General features: G+C 37.0%; 2 protein-coding genes and 1 non-coding gene across 3 annotated transcripts; all 3 read right to left on the bottom strand.

Moving 5' to 3' along the window:
- Positions 1 to 400: 400 nt before the first annotated feature.
- Positions 401 to 4,669, bottom strand: LOC141605454 (uncharacterized). The gene is made up of 4 exons (XM_074424231.1): positions 4,317 to 4,669; positions 1,891 to 3,870; positions 639 to 1,790; positions 401 to 552 (listed from the first exon to the last, which is right to left on the bottom strand). The coding sequence occupies exons 1-3, from the start codon at positions 4,323 to 4,325 to the stop codon at positions 642 to 644; spliced, it is 3,138 nt and encodes a 1,045-aa protein (XP_074280332.1). The 5' UTR covers positions 4,326 to 4,669; the 3' UTR covers positions 401 to 552; positions 639 to 641.
- A 2,390-nt stretch (positions 4,670 to 7,059) lies between these two features.
- On the bottom strand, positions 7,060 to 9,784 carry LOC141588750 (uncharacterized). The gene is made up of 6 exons (XM_074410192.1): positions 8,842 to 9,784; positions 8,345 to 8,752; positions 8,090 to 8,263; positions 7,448 to 8,003; positions 7,260 to 7,352; positions 7,060 to 7,176 (listed from the first exon to the last, which is right to left on the bottom strand). The coding sequence occupies exons 2-4, from the start codon at positions 8,469 to 8,471 to the stop codon at positions 7,834 to 7,836; spliced, it is 471 nt and encodes a 156-aa protein (XP_074266293.1). The 5' UTR covers positions 8,472 to 8,752; positions 8,842 to 9,784; the 3' UTR covers positions 7,060 to 7,176; positions 7,260 to 7,352; positions 7,448 to 7,833.
- Positions 9,785 to 16,189: 6,405 nt separating this feature from the next.
- On the bottom strand, positions 16,190 to 16,296 carry LOC141618291 (small nucleolar RNA R71). The gene has a single exon (XR_012531355.1). It is a non-coding gene; the product is annotated as a small nucleolar RNA R71 (small nucleolar RNA).
- Between the last annotated feature and the right edge of the window lie 700 nt (positions 16,297 to 16,996).

Below are 16,996 nucleotides of genomic sequence, written 5' to 3' on the forward strand. Positions count from 1 at the left end.
GATTATGTTAACTATATCTTGGGTATTCTTTGCTATTTGTTGGATGTTGAAAAATGGTGTTTGATGAAATATATTAATGTAATGAACTATATGTAATTGTACCAAACTTTTGTTTCCATTGCAATCAGATCATGTCATTTCTTGCTCAAATTGTTTCCAATGTTGCTTACATATTCTTCAAAATGAACGGCTACATCAATCACAAGTAGCTAAACTACTTAAAATGGTACAGCTGTAACATATCCTTGAAAATAAACTACTACATAATTCTTCTAAATATCCTACACATATCACATATCCTTGAATATAAACAAAATAAACAGCTGCAACAATCACTTAATTGTCTATGTTTAAACATGAGGTTTTCAAAATAAACTTGCAGCAATTCGATTTGCTTCCCCTTCAAATCTGGTTTGATGACACCTGAGTTGTTGGGTTAGTGTTGGATTGACTAGGAGGATGGTGGATATTCCTAGGTCCGTTGAAGTTGTTTGGGGGGTTGGTGAAAGCATTTCCGTGACCATCAAATAAGACTCCTAATCCCTGGGGTACCTGCAATTGTAATTTGAGTTCAATTAATGATGAATGAAAAACATAAATAAAATAAGATTGTTCATCAGCTACATCAAGTGTCTTACCCTTTATCTTGAAAAACCTCCTCTTGAAGAACCTCTTCCTCCCCTTGCACCACCTCTTCCATTAGACTTGATTACCCTGCCATTCCTTCCTAGCCTTGAAGGGTGTGCAGTAGGTTCATGATTGGTTTGGGAGTTTCTAGAGGTTGTTGCCCTATTGGACTCAGAAGTACTCACATTTCTAGGTCTGCCCCTACCTCTTTTAGGAGTTGGTTCAAGCAATAAGGTCCCTTTTTGAGGACATCTTCTTTTGTTATGATCTTTAGACTTGCATACAGAACATGTCATTTCTAGACCATGTTTTGTTAACTTTCCACTTCTTTTTGGGTCTTCATGTGGATCCCTTCTCCTTTTTTTCCTTGGTCTACCAGGACCAACCTTAATGGGTGGGGGAATCATTGGGGCATCAACTTTAGGCCAATGCCTTTCTCCTGGACAAGGGACTATGGGGTAGTTGTATGCCCTAAGATAAGTGGTTTTCCTATAGGCTTCATGGACAAAGTCCTCTGCCTCAGCATGAATGTCGAATATAGCAGCTATAGCATGGCAACAAGGCACACCTGTCACATCCCATTTCCTACATGTGCATGTCCTATCAGCAAGATTTACCTTCAGTTCATCAATCCCGCCCCCATTCCCATCTTTCACCTGATATAGAATAGGACTAGAGGGTAAGGGAGTACAGTAAGCTGCCTTTTCTTTTTCAATTTCTAACATTTCTTGAATCTTAGGGCAGATCACTCCTCCCACTTGCTCCATTTCATTTTTTTTGGTCACCAGTCTTTGCATAAGCATGATTCTAATGTCCTCAAGCATATAGATCAAATGCTTGCTCCTTGCATTTATGATGTAGGCATTGAAGGTCTCTGCCATGTTGTTCACTATGACATCATTGGTTGTTCTTGTGTTGATAAATGCTCGACAAAATAGGGTAGGGTTGCATCTTATAAATGCATCAGCAGCTCTAGGATCCACCTCCCTCATAGTTGCCACCGCTTCATCAAAATCAGCTTGATTATAGGCCTTTGCACACTGCCAAAACATCATCTTCATTTCTTCTCCTTTGTATGATTTATGCCAGTTTGCAAAGATGTGTCTTGCACATCTTCTATGCTCAGCTCTTGGAAACTCTTTGCTCACCATACTGACAATACTCTGCAATAATGAAGCACTTACTGTGTCACTAATACAGAGTACGAAAAAGATTATCCAGAATAACTAATGTTAAGGAGAAAATGAATTAAAGAAGTATTACCTGATGCTCATCAGAAATGATTGTCCAGCCCTCACCATCTTCCTCTCTTAAAGCTGTTTTCAATTGTTGAAAGAACCACTGATAACTCTCATTATTTTCACCCTCCACTACGGCCCATGCCAATGGGTACATTTGTTCATTGGCATCCCTTCCAGTAGCACTTATTAGCTGACCCCCCAAGAATGTCTTCAAAAAACAGGCATCAATACAAAGAAGCTTTCTACAACCTTCCAACCAACCTTGCTTCAATGAAGCAAAGCACACAAACAACCTTTGAAACACTGGTTCAGAACCAACCATATGAGGATTGGTACACAAGGTGAAAATGCTGTTAGGGTACTCTTGTTCAAGTACTGACAAATAACTGCCAAGTTTTGAGTAATGTTCCTTCATATAACCATGCAACAACTTATGTGCATAATACTTGACCTTATAAGCAAAACCTTTCTTGATCATTATCTTATAAGCTCTCCTGACAGTTTCTATAATATCAGCTGCTGGCCAGTGAGGTTTTGCCTTAAAAACATCAAGAAATTGCTTTGCTAACCAAGTTGATTTCATTTGCCTATTACTTTCCATGGTCCTCTGACAGTTATGGGTGTTCTTGACAGTCTTAACCAAAAAACAAGCTTGCGTATTATCCCAACTACCATACAATTTGAATGGACAATCTTTTTTACACCTTACTCCAAGTCTTCTACCCCTTGATTTATCACTCACCACAAATGTACAATTTCTACCTTGTGCTATAGAATATCTAGTAACACAATCCCTAAAGAACTCTCTTGTAGGGAATCTAATCCCTACACACCACTTTAACTTAGTAAAGTCAGAATGCTCATTAACAACAGGTATTGAAGTCTTTCTCCTCTTACCTGGTACAGAATCATCGTCACTTTCACCAGGAGTGTCTACTTCATCACCACTCTTATCATAGTCACTCTCACAACCCTCCTTTGATCCACTACTTTCAGCTCCAGTGACAGCAGGTTCTTGACTAGGTAAGAGTGTGGATGCAGCTTCTAGTTCAAGTTGCTTAACTATTTTCAAAGCATTGACATTCCACTCCTTAACTTTGTCCCTAGCTTCTTGTAGCTCTTCATCATCTGAGATGCCATCATACAAAATATCTTGCTCTAACAAATTCTCCTCGGCCTCATTTTCAATTAACTCCCTAGCTTCTACATCACTTCCCTCATCATCACTTAACTCCTCACAATCAGGCTCATAATCAGGCTCACCTTCCTCTTTTGAATCTTCCTCCACCACGGCAGCAGTACTACGACTTGCTAGATCTGACTCTTCCTCATATGTATTAAATGCATCATTTATAGTAATGTCATTGAAATCAAAGGTACATTCTGGAGTATCAAATTCAAGGTTTTTGGAGGTAAATCTAGGTGATTTTCTTTGGAGTATTGTAGATGCTTGGCTTTCCTTTTGTGAGGTTTTGGGAGGTGTTGAGTTTAGGGTTTCAGAATGTGGTTCTTTAATAACAGTGTGAGAGGTAGAGTTGCTTTTTTTAGTGTTTTTTTGAAGTGGTCCCTGCTTTTGAGATGGGTATCTTATTCCAGCCTTTCTCCTTGGGGTCAATTTCTTGGAACACTTAACAAGACTTGTTAAGTTACTTTCTTTAACATTACCCTCAATTAAATGCATTAAGTTAACCAAAAAACCAGCAGAAACCAGGTAGCATTCAACAACCCTCTCAGATACAGCTATTTTACACATAATTTGAGCCCCTTTATCATCTACTATTCTCTCTAATTCACCTTCGGAATTTATAAAAAATATAGCATCAACATCCCTCTTATAATTCCCACACTTCTCAGCCTCCTCAACAATGGTAAACCAACAAAACTCATCAATGTCAATAGCTGCAGTCCTACACATTCTCCCCATATACACCATACCAGATTCATTTCTAGTAAATGAACCACCATAGAACAACTTCAGAGTAACCGAATCCAAAGAATTAACCTAAATAAAATTTCAAATTTCAAATTATTAAATTATTAAATTAAACATTGGATTTAACAGTTGGCTACATAATTATACCAGTTCCTTCAAAGTCGTTCAATTTATCATCAATTTGAATCATTTATCTTTATCTTTGTTGCAAAATACTAGTAAATAATCTTGACCAAATACATCCCACTCCTTATACGAATAACTTGATTTTACTTGATTTAACACGAAAGAAACTTGTACAAAAATGTAGTAAACATTAGTGGAATTCATCATCGCCCTAATGTTATACACACTCAAAAAAGACAAATTAATGCCACCTTCAAATGAAAAACGTGTTTTAGTTATAAAGACAAACACAAGAGTCAAGAATGTCAAAAAAGTGATTTGTTAGGAATGAAAATCGCATACAAATTGAATGATGAGGATTGAACATCGAAATAAATAGCGAAACTTACATGCGCCATATGAAACTTCAGTGCTTGATGATCATCAATAATCAATGATGGGATAAACTAAGCCACTTAAGAGGGGATTGTTTTAATTTAGCAGTAGAATACAGAGAAAGAATTTAGGGATTTTATTTTCAATTTAGGGATTTGTGTTCTTAATTTGGGATATTTGTTTGTTTAAGTGAGAGAGACGATGATATGTGTTTAAGAAGTCAAGGAAACCGGTACATTAGGTATCCATTCCATAAGTTCAATAGAAGTTAAATGATGCGCTAAGTCGGTTTTTTCTCAGTTAAACTTAAGCATGGATTAATATGAGAAGGGTACGCATAGGTTGGATTATTCCCGTTAAATAACCCAATAATATTTCAGTACAAGTAAAACGCTAATAAACATCTATACCAACTATATATCTCATGCTTTCATCTTAGCATCTAATTGATATGATGTGAAATCATCTTTTTTTCTAATAGACCATCATAATCATACTGTAGTTATTATAATAGTTACAATTATTTTTTTGCGAACTTGTGTCATTTTTATAACTAGAGCCTTATAAGGTTAATGGTAAATTTTACTTCAATTACTGATCATTTTCCCCCATTATTTTGAAAAAAAAAAAACTGTCTCAGTTGACTACAACATGAATCCGGTGATCAATAACAAAATATGCTGTATTTTTTGTGAGAGAATTATACACAACCACACAATACCTATTCGGATAGGATACAAAGTCTATAGGTACGAATTGTTAATTGTTAATTTGTTTTTTTTTTTGGTACGAATTGTTAATTTGTTTGTCAATCTTTAGTTCCACACTATAATATTCCTTGTATATAATGTCTTTACTACTAATTTCTTTTGGTATGTTGATAGTATGAAGATGTGTCAAGAACTATAGTAGTATGGTTTATCAAGCTGCAATCATCAATCAGTTATATTATACGTGACTTTGTTGATTTTGATGTTGTATTGTTAACGAAAAAGCTTAACTTTTGTTTGTGTTGGACAGTAACCACAAGAATTACAGAAGAAGTAATAATGATCTTGCATTGTGAGCTCTACTACAAAATCAATTTGTTGCAACACCATAAAAATGTTGCAAGATGTATAAAAAATGTTGTTGTAGTATTAAAGCAACACTTTTTAATTCGCTGCCTAAAGCCTTGTTGCCTTAGCTTAATGCAACGTTTTCTGCAGCACTTTCTTACCTAATGCAACGATGGGTAAGAGCGTTGCACATTTGTTTAATCTTGTAACGCTTTTCTTCAGAAGCAAAGGCAATGCTTTTTATACACTCTAGCAACAGTTTTTAAAACCTTCTCCAACGCTTTTGTATACTTTCGCAACATTTTATGATAATCTTGTGCAACACTATTTGTATACTGTAACAACACTTTTCTTTTGTTCACAGTAATTACGCGTACATTGAAGCAACGGTTTTTTCATCAAAACACAACATTCTTGACCTGCTATAATTTTCTAGCCTATTGATGAAATACAATATATGATAAATAGCAGCATCACATAGATTCCCCAAAACACAAGTAATCTATTGCAACATAGTATCAAAAAGTACATCTCAAAAAATATTTTCATAAACAAAAATAATGTAGACGACATTCACAATATCCTCGAAATCAAGTTCGGATGGATTTCAACAGTTACGAGTCTTCATTGACAAATGTAACGTTTCATCTCTATCTCGACCAAAAAAAAAAAAAACACAACCCAGATTTTATAAAGTTGTCATCCACAACAGCATTTGATCTTGTCCCAAAAAAATGACGTCACAACTAAACCTGTTAGAACACAAAACAAATTAAATTAATTAGGATAGATACCAAAGACGTAAATAAAAATGAAATTGAATAAAACAAACTTTTTTATCTAAAAAGTTCAAGTACAAGGCTCAAAATACTTGCACCAGTTAGTGGCCTAATAAAATGTACATCTATATCTACATGTTGCTTACATTAGTTAGCTGCAAAAAACAGATCCATCGTAAAATATCATACTTTAGGTTGTACCATGAAATTAACCCTTATAAATTATACCTTTCGACATGTTGTGCAAAATAGGAATTGGCTAATTTTATGTCACAGGGAGCTTTATGACCCAAATCATTACCTCAGCGACATGGTTTCACAAAATTGATTTTAACAATAGTGGGAGTTAACTAGTTGAAAAATGTCTAGCATTAGTATTATCTCGTAAATAAAGTCAATAAGGAGTTATATAAACATACCTCAGCATAATTATTGTCTAGTAACATCAGGAGGTAGCTTTCCCATAATCTTTCGCATTATTTGTTCCGTCATAATCTCCCTTTCATTATCAATATTTCTTTGTATATTTTCCAACTCTGCCTTCTTCTTTTCATGTTCTTCCACCATTTCTTTTTCAATTTGTTCTACCTTAGAAATGTCAGAACTCATATCTTTTTGTATTTCTTCAACAAAACTAGCTTTAAGAGTCTCTAACACCTCTGAAGGAACCACGTAAGACGTTGTCGTTGTACCACTCACCTTTTTCAGCTTTTTATTACAAACACCTCTTCCATATAATCGACTACACCCATCATAATCCTTACCCATAACACTCAAAAAAGCATCTGTTGGACCACTCTCATCATCAGGAGGTACGTAATTCTTCATAGCTTCCTACAAAATACAATATATAAATATATATCTGAAGAACTACATCATCAAAATAAATGATCATAAACTGAAGTAGTTAATTTGCTTACAATTTTTTGTGTGGCATCCTCATATGACTCTTTATATTTCCTTCCTTCTTTTCTTGTACGAGTACGCTCAAATAATGCTGCAAGAGAAGGTACCTCTTTTTTTGGATGTTCATTTCTCTGTAAAATGAAACCCAAAATGCATTACATTTACCCGTCTCTTGCTTAATAAAAAGACTTGGAAGTTTTAAAACAAACATTACCATTTCTTCGCGAATAATTGCGGAACTTTTTGGACCAGCTGTATGCATATTCTTCTGAGCCAAACGACAATTCTTATTACGAGAGCAGCGCACCTGCATATTTCAACTATATATTAGAGTGCACAACCCAACCACCAAAGTAAAGTTTATTACCTAAACTTACATCAGTTTATGCTATTTGACATCACCTTTTCAGTTTTCTTTTTCCAAGTTGCAAGTAGTTTCATAAAATCTTCATCAGGAACTGTCTTGGATCTATTTTGCCATCTAGTCTTGTCATCCTTGTATCGCTAGTAATATTTTCTCTTGAAACGACATTTATGAATTCTCCATGCAGCGCCTATAGTCCTTATCACCCACTTTTTACCTTCTTCAGGTACATCATATTTCATCTAGATAGAATGTGAAGGTTTCAAGTGTAATATGATTATGTAAAATATATATAAAATAAAAATAAAATAAAACATCTCACACATACGTACCAGGACATATTCCCACATTTTATCTTTATTAGGAACTTTCCGCCATGAGTCAAAGACTATAGGTGCATGGTCGTAATCTCGAACTATCGTGCCTAAAAATCAAGAAAACTCACCCACTGGATCCTTTTTTTATCTTCTTTTTCAGAAATTGGACCTATCGGCTGCCCAAACTCGTTCAAAATGATTGGCTTGCGCTTCTCATAAGGTCGCATGCGTACATGGTGTAACATGGTTAGCCCTCTTCTTTTCTTATTCAAAGTAGCTATATGAAAAGACAAAGTGGCAAGAATGTGATATAAATTGAAATGAGACAAAAAAAAAATAAGGATACGTAGAAGAATAACTTACCCTCTAGTTCAAGTTGAGTTTTATCTAAGTCTACTTCATCACTCTCATCTTCAGTGGGTTCTTCATAATCAAACGGTATATCCTCATCTTCAGTGCTACTTTCAACTGATTTGTTCAACGAAGGTGAACCCTCACTCTCACTTTGAACCAGACGGTGAGTCTCTTGGTCAACAACTTATGAAAAGAAAATAAGCAAAAAGTTAATTCCGTAAATGATTAAAAAATCAAACAAACTAAAAACAATATCTTACACACCTACAGATCTGGTAGAACTACCTCCCATATTAGACAGAACCTCAACATAACTATTTCGCCCCTGAGAGCCAATGGCTACGTTTTCTCGGAAATTTGTCAAGGATGATTGATCAACCTGATACCTCATTACTTCATTTGCTCATTGCAAGGATTTTTTTTCTGCAAGATCAAGTCAGCCATAGTCATCTTGTTGCCATTCTTGTTTTGGCTTAACCTTACTCCATCAACTTCTTGTTGCTCATATGCAGGTTCTTCAATTGAGAATGGTTCAGTTTGAGACCCTTTTTGTCTATTATCAAAAAGGTCTTTATTATTTACCAGGAGTCCTTGTTTGACAATGTTTGTGAAAATTTTCATTGATCGTGGTGGAATATAACGCGCTCGATGCCGACTACCTGATGGGGCTACCTGCAATTATTTTAAAAAAATTAACTTTGGACAGCACATCCAATTATAAAACAAACAATATTCAAGACAAAAACAATTAAATACGTAGCCTTTCTCGAAACTTCAACATTTACACGGTCATCTTCTTCCTCACTGTGACTGGGATGGTATTCTATCTCTGCCTCGTAAAAGGGGTTTGTTTTTTCTGTGCTGCTCTAGTTAAGTTTTATAGAGCTTGCCGACATCTTTGTTTTTCTTTAAATCCCCAGTGCTTTCAGTTTTGCCTCATTTTGTGCAATCCTTGCAATTCGCACAAACTCATAGTCATTCATCTTTTCTTGCATAAGCTCCTGTTCTATTTTTTAACATATACATAAAATTAAACAAAATTAAATCTCATACTAAAAGTATCAAGAAAAATACATATTAAACATGACACACAGAAACCAAAACACGCAAATTAACATCATAACTTTAAAATTGGCAAACTAGAATAACATATATTCTGCACATGAATAAAATTAATGTAAACATTACACATTAATCCTCATTATCAATCATGGTCTTCATCTGCTTGCATCCAGTCCCACAACGTGTCATCACAGTCAGAGTCGTCATCACTTAAACCAACAAATTTTTTAGTGCTAGCTAAAATTGTACTTGCGTCAAGAACCGCAGGGTCTATATCTTCTCTTAATAATCTAATGTTTTCTTCAGGAATGGAAGGCACAGGCACATCATTGGGTTCGTTACCGTATGAAATAGGTGTTGCACATTTCGTGTCAAAGTTATAACTATCTCGTGGAAGTTTAGTCATAACATAATGCAACCCATCTACAATCGTATCAGCCACATAAAATACTTGATGCACTTGAGACGGCATGACAAAAGGATCATCTTGTGAACAAAATTTGTTCACATTAACACAAATCAGCGCGTATTCATCCTTTTCTACTTGATACCATTCACATCGGAACAAAACTAAACTAAACTTAGACCAATAGTTAAGCTCAATAATTTCCAGAATTGCACCATAATAGGTTTATGACACGGCTGTCGCAACCCTATCAAAAGTAAACCAACTGGCTCAACTAATAACTATAGCAGATGTAAGTCGGGTATCGTATCCACAGGGATGCTATTATATCTATCTACTATTCTAGTCCGTCAGGTAACAAACTGGGTGTTTTGAATTTGTTTCTAACTACTAAAAGAGATTAGGGCAAGAGAAAATGAGCAATAAGAATAAAAAGTAATAAGAGGTGTGATCAGATAAAGAGAAGAATGCTAGGTTGTCGGTTCACCATGGCAATTAATCAATTCAGTCATAGATAGCTCACACGGTCTAATGTGAGAAGGGTAAGGGAAAGGTCCTTTCGGTCTGATATCCGCCTAGAATACTACTAACTTAACTTTCAGCCTCATTAGGGTAGTCTACTGTTCATAACAGGTCTGTTCATTCCAATCTTTCGATCTAGGTCTGAATTTAACCGAATTAACTGGTTTAGAAGCGTGCACTCAACTAAACGATTACAATTATATTGTTATAAAACAGTTCTAACAATTCAACCATCTAATCTATTCATAACTTCATCTATTCACTACCATGGCTCCCCTAATCCTAACATAGAGGGAATTAGATACTCATATTATCAACAAAACAAACAATAATAACAATGAATAAACTAGCAAGAGACATAATAGAAGGATTAAAAGAACGATATTGCATAAATTAACAACAACGATAAATAAACAGAAATTAAGGACAAGAGATTAATATGCAAAGAAAGATTAAATTGTATCAAAGGAGAAAGAAAGATTACAAAGTATTGAATCCGGCACAAGATCAGAATAACGTACGAAGGAGAAAAGGGAAGAAAAATGTCTGCTTAAAGTTTCTGAGATTAGAGAGTAATTAAGAGAGTAAAACAGAATGTAAAAGGGTGTGTTTAACCTAATGACGTCTTCACCTTATATAAGGAAGATTTTTATTAACTAAACTAAGATACTACTTAAGTTACACAAAATAGAAATCCCGTGTAAAACAGCAAACCTCTCGATCGAGGATCTTTATTCCACTCGATCGAGCAAATCTCTAGCCAAGTTCTTCGATCGACCAAAAAGCACGTTCGATCGAAGATCTTAAAATCAGTCTATTTCGATCGAGTTCAGCAGGGAATCGATCGAGCACTTGTGACCACCAAAACCACTCGATCGAACAAAGAAGCCTTCGATCGAGTGCCCAGCTACTGAAACAGCTCGTGTTCTTCAATTGGTCAGCTTCCGAGACTCCTTCATGCTTCCCGAGGCATAGCATATATGCTCAAAAACTTCAATCTCCATAAATGCATGCTAAAGGACTGGAAACAGGTACGATTCTACTACTTTCGGGTCTATTCCTACAATTAAGACAAACCAAACCAAAGTAGCCTATTCGGGGCATTTTGCAATACAAAACTATGAGAATGACATGGAAATGCATGAAATAAGAGGCCAAAAAGGACAATATAAATTACACGTATCAAATCTCCCCAAACCGAACCTTTACTCTTCCTCGAGTAAACTAAATGCAAACTAATGGAACGGGAACGAAAACTCAGAGCTAACTACAACTTGTCCACTTAAACCAATTTAATGCAAACAAAACTGACACTTATAGACACAACAGTCGAGTGCAAACGAGTTGTATGATGTCCTTAAATAAGCTGAACTGTCGACCTTGCAAGACCTTTAAAAATGGACTCTCACGGGTCACTCTTCCTTCATGAAGCAAAGGGTAAGCATATGAGTGCAAGGGAGAAGGAAAAGTGGACGCTCACCTAGACTACGAACCACATAAACATGCTTGCAACAAAAATGATAGACAATTCTAAACGCCATACATACATTCCAACCAAACAATGTCCGTCACAGCCGAGGGCTTACAAAAACTATGGTAAAGTGAGGCAACAGGTAAGAAAAGGCAAAGCAATTATGGGATTGTGAGGTAACAGTCAAGCTAGCTACCTAACGAAACCATACTAAACAACATCCGATTCTTACTCAATTAGAAAATTAAACTCAAGTGCCCTTCATTTGGCACAAAAACTCATTAACCAACACAATAACTCCTCAAAAGATATAAATAAAGCATAGGAGTGAAAACCGTCTCATCAACCAAACTTTCTCTTCTTTTTTTCCTTTCACGTTTTTTTTTTCTTTTCTCATTTTCCTGCTCACATTCTTTTTTTTTCATTTTTCAACTCATTTTTCAATTCTTTTCATCCAATCTCCCTCCTTATCTTTTCTACCAACTCCAGGCAATACAACATAAACCAAACTCGTATCAAAGTACCGAATACCGCAATAACACACTAAACTAGCTTGACAGGCAGGCTTAATTTGGGTGTAGTTAAGGGTCAAAAAGACTAAGTTTGGCTAATAGTGGAGTTAAATGGGTGAAAATGAAAGAAAGGGAAATTGTAAGCACCTCCCTGCATGTGACACCGACCACAAACCCGAATGTATGCGGACAAAAAGATATTGAATTTCATAAGAGTGTAAATTGGTGAACATGTTATGCAAGGAGTATACTACTCTCAATTCCTACATGAACTGGTCACAAACGACACCAGCTATACGGCTCTAAAACTTAGAAATTTTTAGTAGGTTGCCAAATTTATCAGGTCAAGTCTATATGTTCAGCTGTATTTTCAACATTAACTCGTAGATATGCACATGGCAAAGCTAATAAAATGACGGTTTGATGCAAGGCTTAAGTGAAATGACAATTTATAGAGCAATATCATCACAAAAATCTACCGTTACGACTCGACCTAAATGCAAAATAAACGTAAGATATTTTTGAATTTTTTTTTGAATGTTTTGATTTCTTTCTTTCATAATTTATTGAAATTAAAAACAATGCAAGCAGAAAATAAACGTGAATGTAAAACAAATGCAAATGCAGACTCAAAGGATACAATACCCTCCCTAAACCAAAACAGACAACGCCCTCGTTGTCCTCCAGCATACACCAGCATAATAAATTGGGAACGAGAAAAATACAACCAATAAATGAATAAATGGAATAAATAAATAAAAGGAGATGAAAAATAAATAAAAGCAGAAATACTTACAATATATACGAACTTTCCCAAACCAGCCAGAAAACTGGGGAAGTGAGTAGACCAGCAGCTACTCGTCAGCCTCCTCCTCCTCGTCAACCACCGTGTAGGTGGGGTCACTCTCCTCCTCTCCTCCTCTGGCGACTTGCAGCAAGGTCAGCTCTGACCCTCTCCTCCCTCTCAGCTGTGTCCTACTCGCTCTCCGGCTGTGGGTACCCCTCCGCCGGGTACCGGTAGAAAGAAGGGTGTGGCCAGCCTAGAACGGGACGCCCTCTCCGCAGGTGGTACTTGTATAGAGGGAACAAGGCAAGTGTCTGATCCCGCTCTATACGAGCCACTCTCCTGCACATCTCAAGAAGCAGAGCATCACGACGCCCTTGGTCCATGACCCCGGGCGCCTCAAAGGGTGGAGGAGTAACAAAATTAGCCGGTAACTCTGGCTGAGGGACAGTGGGTGTAGGTGTAGAGGTCGGGATAGGCGTAGGCATAGACGTCTGCCTAGCATGTGTTGGTGTGGACCCCTCACCGGTCTCTCTGACAGCAATGTCAGGTCTCTTCCGCTTCTGATAAGCGGGAGGAGCAAGTGTAAGGAGGTAAGAAGGTGGAGGCAACCTACCTGAAACAGTAGTCAAGGGTAAAAGACGGGGTAGGTCGGGTGAAGGTAAGGTCATGGACAAAACACCACAAATCTTCCATGTCCGCTGATCCTTTTGTAATACCCGCCCTTTTTAGAGACCAGTTGATCGACCTTGGAAGCAGTAATAGTCCTTAGAAGTGCGTACCAAAGTTATCCTGTGTTTTGAGTTAGGGGTGGTACTCGATAAAGTAGAGGCTACTCGATCGAGTAGCTTGGATAATCGATCGAGTAGGGGCCACTCGATCGAGTAGGTTGATGCGACCATAATTGGCGCATATTTAGCCCCCGAATTACCATTGTTTCTATGCTTTTTAGTGCCTATTTGGGTCATTTCTTATCTTTAGTTCTTTGTTTTGCATATTCTTTGAGATTTTGATCCCTTGGTAGGAAAGGAGTAAGAATCTTGCATTTTCATGGCAAAACAAGGCTAAATTGATCATATTCAATGACCAAGCATCAAGGAGAGACAAGACTAGAAGGCCTTTGTACATAGCATAGTAGAAGAGCATTGTTGAGAAAAGGATCCTTGAGTCCCCAAGGAAATCCCCAAGGAATTCATGAAGAAAAGGGAAGAAAAAGAAGAAGGAAAGCTGCTGAACTACAATCCGAACGGATTGTAGAGAATCCGTCCGTCCTCGCCAATCCGAGCGTCCTCACCAGGAATCCGCTCGGATTCCCCGTCGCCAGTCCGAGCGTCTTGTTCCTCGATCCGCTCGGATCGTCCATCCCAGATCCGGCCGTCCCGACTCCCAGCCGCACGGATCACAGCACAGCATAGTTTCGTTCTTCAAGCTACGAAATGGAGAAGCCCTTCTCTCGGATAATCCCGGAGGCTCCTTGCTCAACTTAAAAAGTGTAATTACTAGTTTAGCCCTTAGTTAACCCTAATGCATCCTCCCTAATTTTCACTATATATACCCCATTAGTCTAATTAGAGGAGCATGTTCTTCTTATCAATAATTAGAGTAGTTAATATCAATCAAATCTCTCTTCAATATTGTAATCAAATATTAATCAAGTTTTAATCCAAGTTCTAGTTCTTTAATCTCTCTCTTGTTCTTCATTTATTTTGGGTAATTAGAAGATTATTGGGTTTATTGGGAGATTGACAACCTTCCATCAATCTTCAAGTTCTTCTATTATTCTTTGCTTTATTATTGGAATCATTAGTAGGTATAACCTCTTAATCCCTTTTTAATTATTGCTAATTACTTTCATTTATTCATCATGTTTCATTATGTTAGTATGATTGACAACCTTTCTAGCATGATCAATATGATAATGAGTGAGTAGTCTCTTAGCTAGGGTTTAATGGGTGATTAGGGGAAACCAACATGGGGAATGATTCATGCTTAAATTAATATGCTTTCATATCTTATTTGCTTGCTTGTTTTGATCTTAATACATGCACATGTTATATTTGATGAAATGCTAAGCCTATGAATCCTTGCATTTACTATCATCTTCTATCCTTTCAACTTGACTTGTAAGACATAACCCAACTCGAGTCTTGTTAGACCATGCATGTGTTAAGTAGGGAAGATTAAGATGACTTGTAGGTGTTGTACAATCCAAGAGATTCGGCTCCGGGACCCAAACTTTCCTAGGATTGTAAGATATAACCCAACTCAATCCATCACAACAATAATTGCTTGCTTATAATTTGAGAACATGTTTGTATGATCATATCCCATGATTCCCCTATGAACCCATGACACCCTAGTGCTTTTAATCAATTGTTTACACCCTTATTTCATTTACCTTGTTAGTTTAATTTTCATTGCTATCTTAGTTTAGTGACCTTCTACATCAACCCAATTTGTGACACCCCTAGACACCACTAGTTACAATAGAATCTTCATTTCAATACCCGTCCCTTGGGATCCGACCTTTACTTGCCTCTTTACTAATTGTAGAGTTGTTTGTGAAGTATAAATTGTGTTTTGTATCGACCATTGACCAACGACCACATATGCTTAATTGTGAACACCAAATGGCTCCGATAAAAAATGGCGCCGTTGCCGGGGACGGTGTTTAATTGATTTAAGATTTCTTTTATTGTTTTTAGTTGTGTCTTTTTCACCTTGGGGAAGTAAAACTCCTCAAGGTTTGTCCTAATTGTTTTCTAGTTGTTTGATATTTTGCATGTCTAGAAGGTTACAAAGAGATTTGTTACCTTTTGACCGTGAAATCGAAAGAACCTTGACGAATAATAGGAGACTTGTTAGGAGGAATTTGGGAGGTGTTGGTGAAGTTGTTCAACCCACTAGTGAGTTTGTCAATCCTTTCGCAATAGAAGGAGAAGAGAACCCATTAAACAATACCACACAAAATCCACCTACAATGCCTAAATTCTCGTCACACTCTATACCCACCGAGGAGGACTTACCAAATGGTACTCCTACACCACAACATCTTACCGGAAACTTTATTGCCAAGTCCGCCTTCATTCAACTAGTTGAGAGGAGCCAATTCGGGGGAATGCCTAGTGAGGACCCTCATTCTCATATGGAAACATTTTGTGATTATTGTGAAGCTATCTCTCAAACGGGCGTGACTCAAGACCAAATAAGATGGGTCTTATTTCCTTTTTCGTTAATCGGCACCGCAAAGCAATGGTTGAAGGGCCTTGATAAGGCCACCCTTGGAATAGATTCTTGGAAGAAGCTAGCTCTAGCTTTCTACAAAAAATTCTACCCACCGGAGAAGACAAATATGCTAAGAGCTCAAATTACGGGTTTTAAGCAAAGGGATGAAGAGTCTTTGTATGAAGCTTGGGAGCGGTTCAAAGGTATTTGTCGCTCATGTCCTCACCATGGACTTAGCGAATGGTTTTTAGTGCAACAATTTTGGAATGGTTTATATGAAGATTCAAGGAACATTCTCAATATGGGATCAAATGGAATGTTCACCGAAGTTGATGACAATCAAACATGGAACAAGATTGAGGAAATGGCGGTCCATAATTCGCAATATAGTAGGCCTCGCAAGGCTACTAGAGGAGGAAAGTATGAAGTGGACACCGTTACTCAATTGGGTGCTCAACTTAGTGCTCACATTGACACAATCAACTTGAAGTTTGAACAAGCTATGGCTAGACTTGAGGAAAACTCAAAATCATCAAAGCATCATGTCAATGCCATGACGGCATCCTCATCAATCCCAAGCGGGATATGTGAGAATTGTGGAACCTTGGGTCATGACTCAAGTGAATGTAGGGGAACAACCGAACAAGTCAATGCTTTCCAAGCTTACAAAAGTGGCACCCCTTATTCAAATTTTTACAATGAAAACACCAAGTTCCATCCAAATCTCTCATACAAGAGCCAAAATGTCCAAAACCCTCAAACTACATACACTCCACCACCCATGAGAAATCAAAATCAAAGACCCTTTTTCAATCAAAACCAAGGCTACCAAAATCAAAATCCATACAATCACCACAATGACCAAAGTTTTGATGTCCAAAAAGCGGTCATTCAAATGCAAAAAAATCAACAAGAATTTTTCACCCAAATGCAA

This window comes from Silene latifolia, chromosome 1, assembly GCF_048544455.1.
Source record: "Silene latifolia isolate original U9 population chromosome 1, ASM4854445v1, whole genome shotgun sequence".
Taxonomy (NCBI): Eukaryota; Viridiplantae; Streptophyta; class Magnoliopsida; order Caryophyllales; family Caryophyllaceae; genus Silene; species Silene latifolia.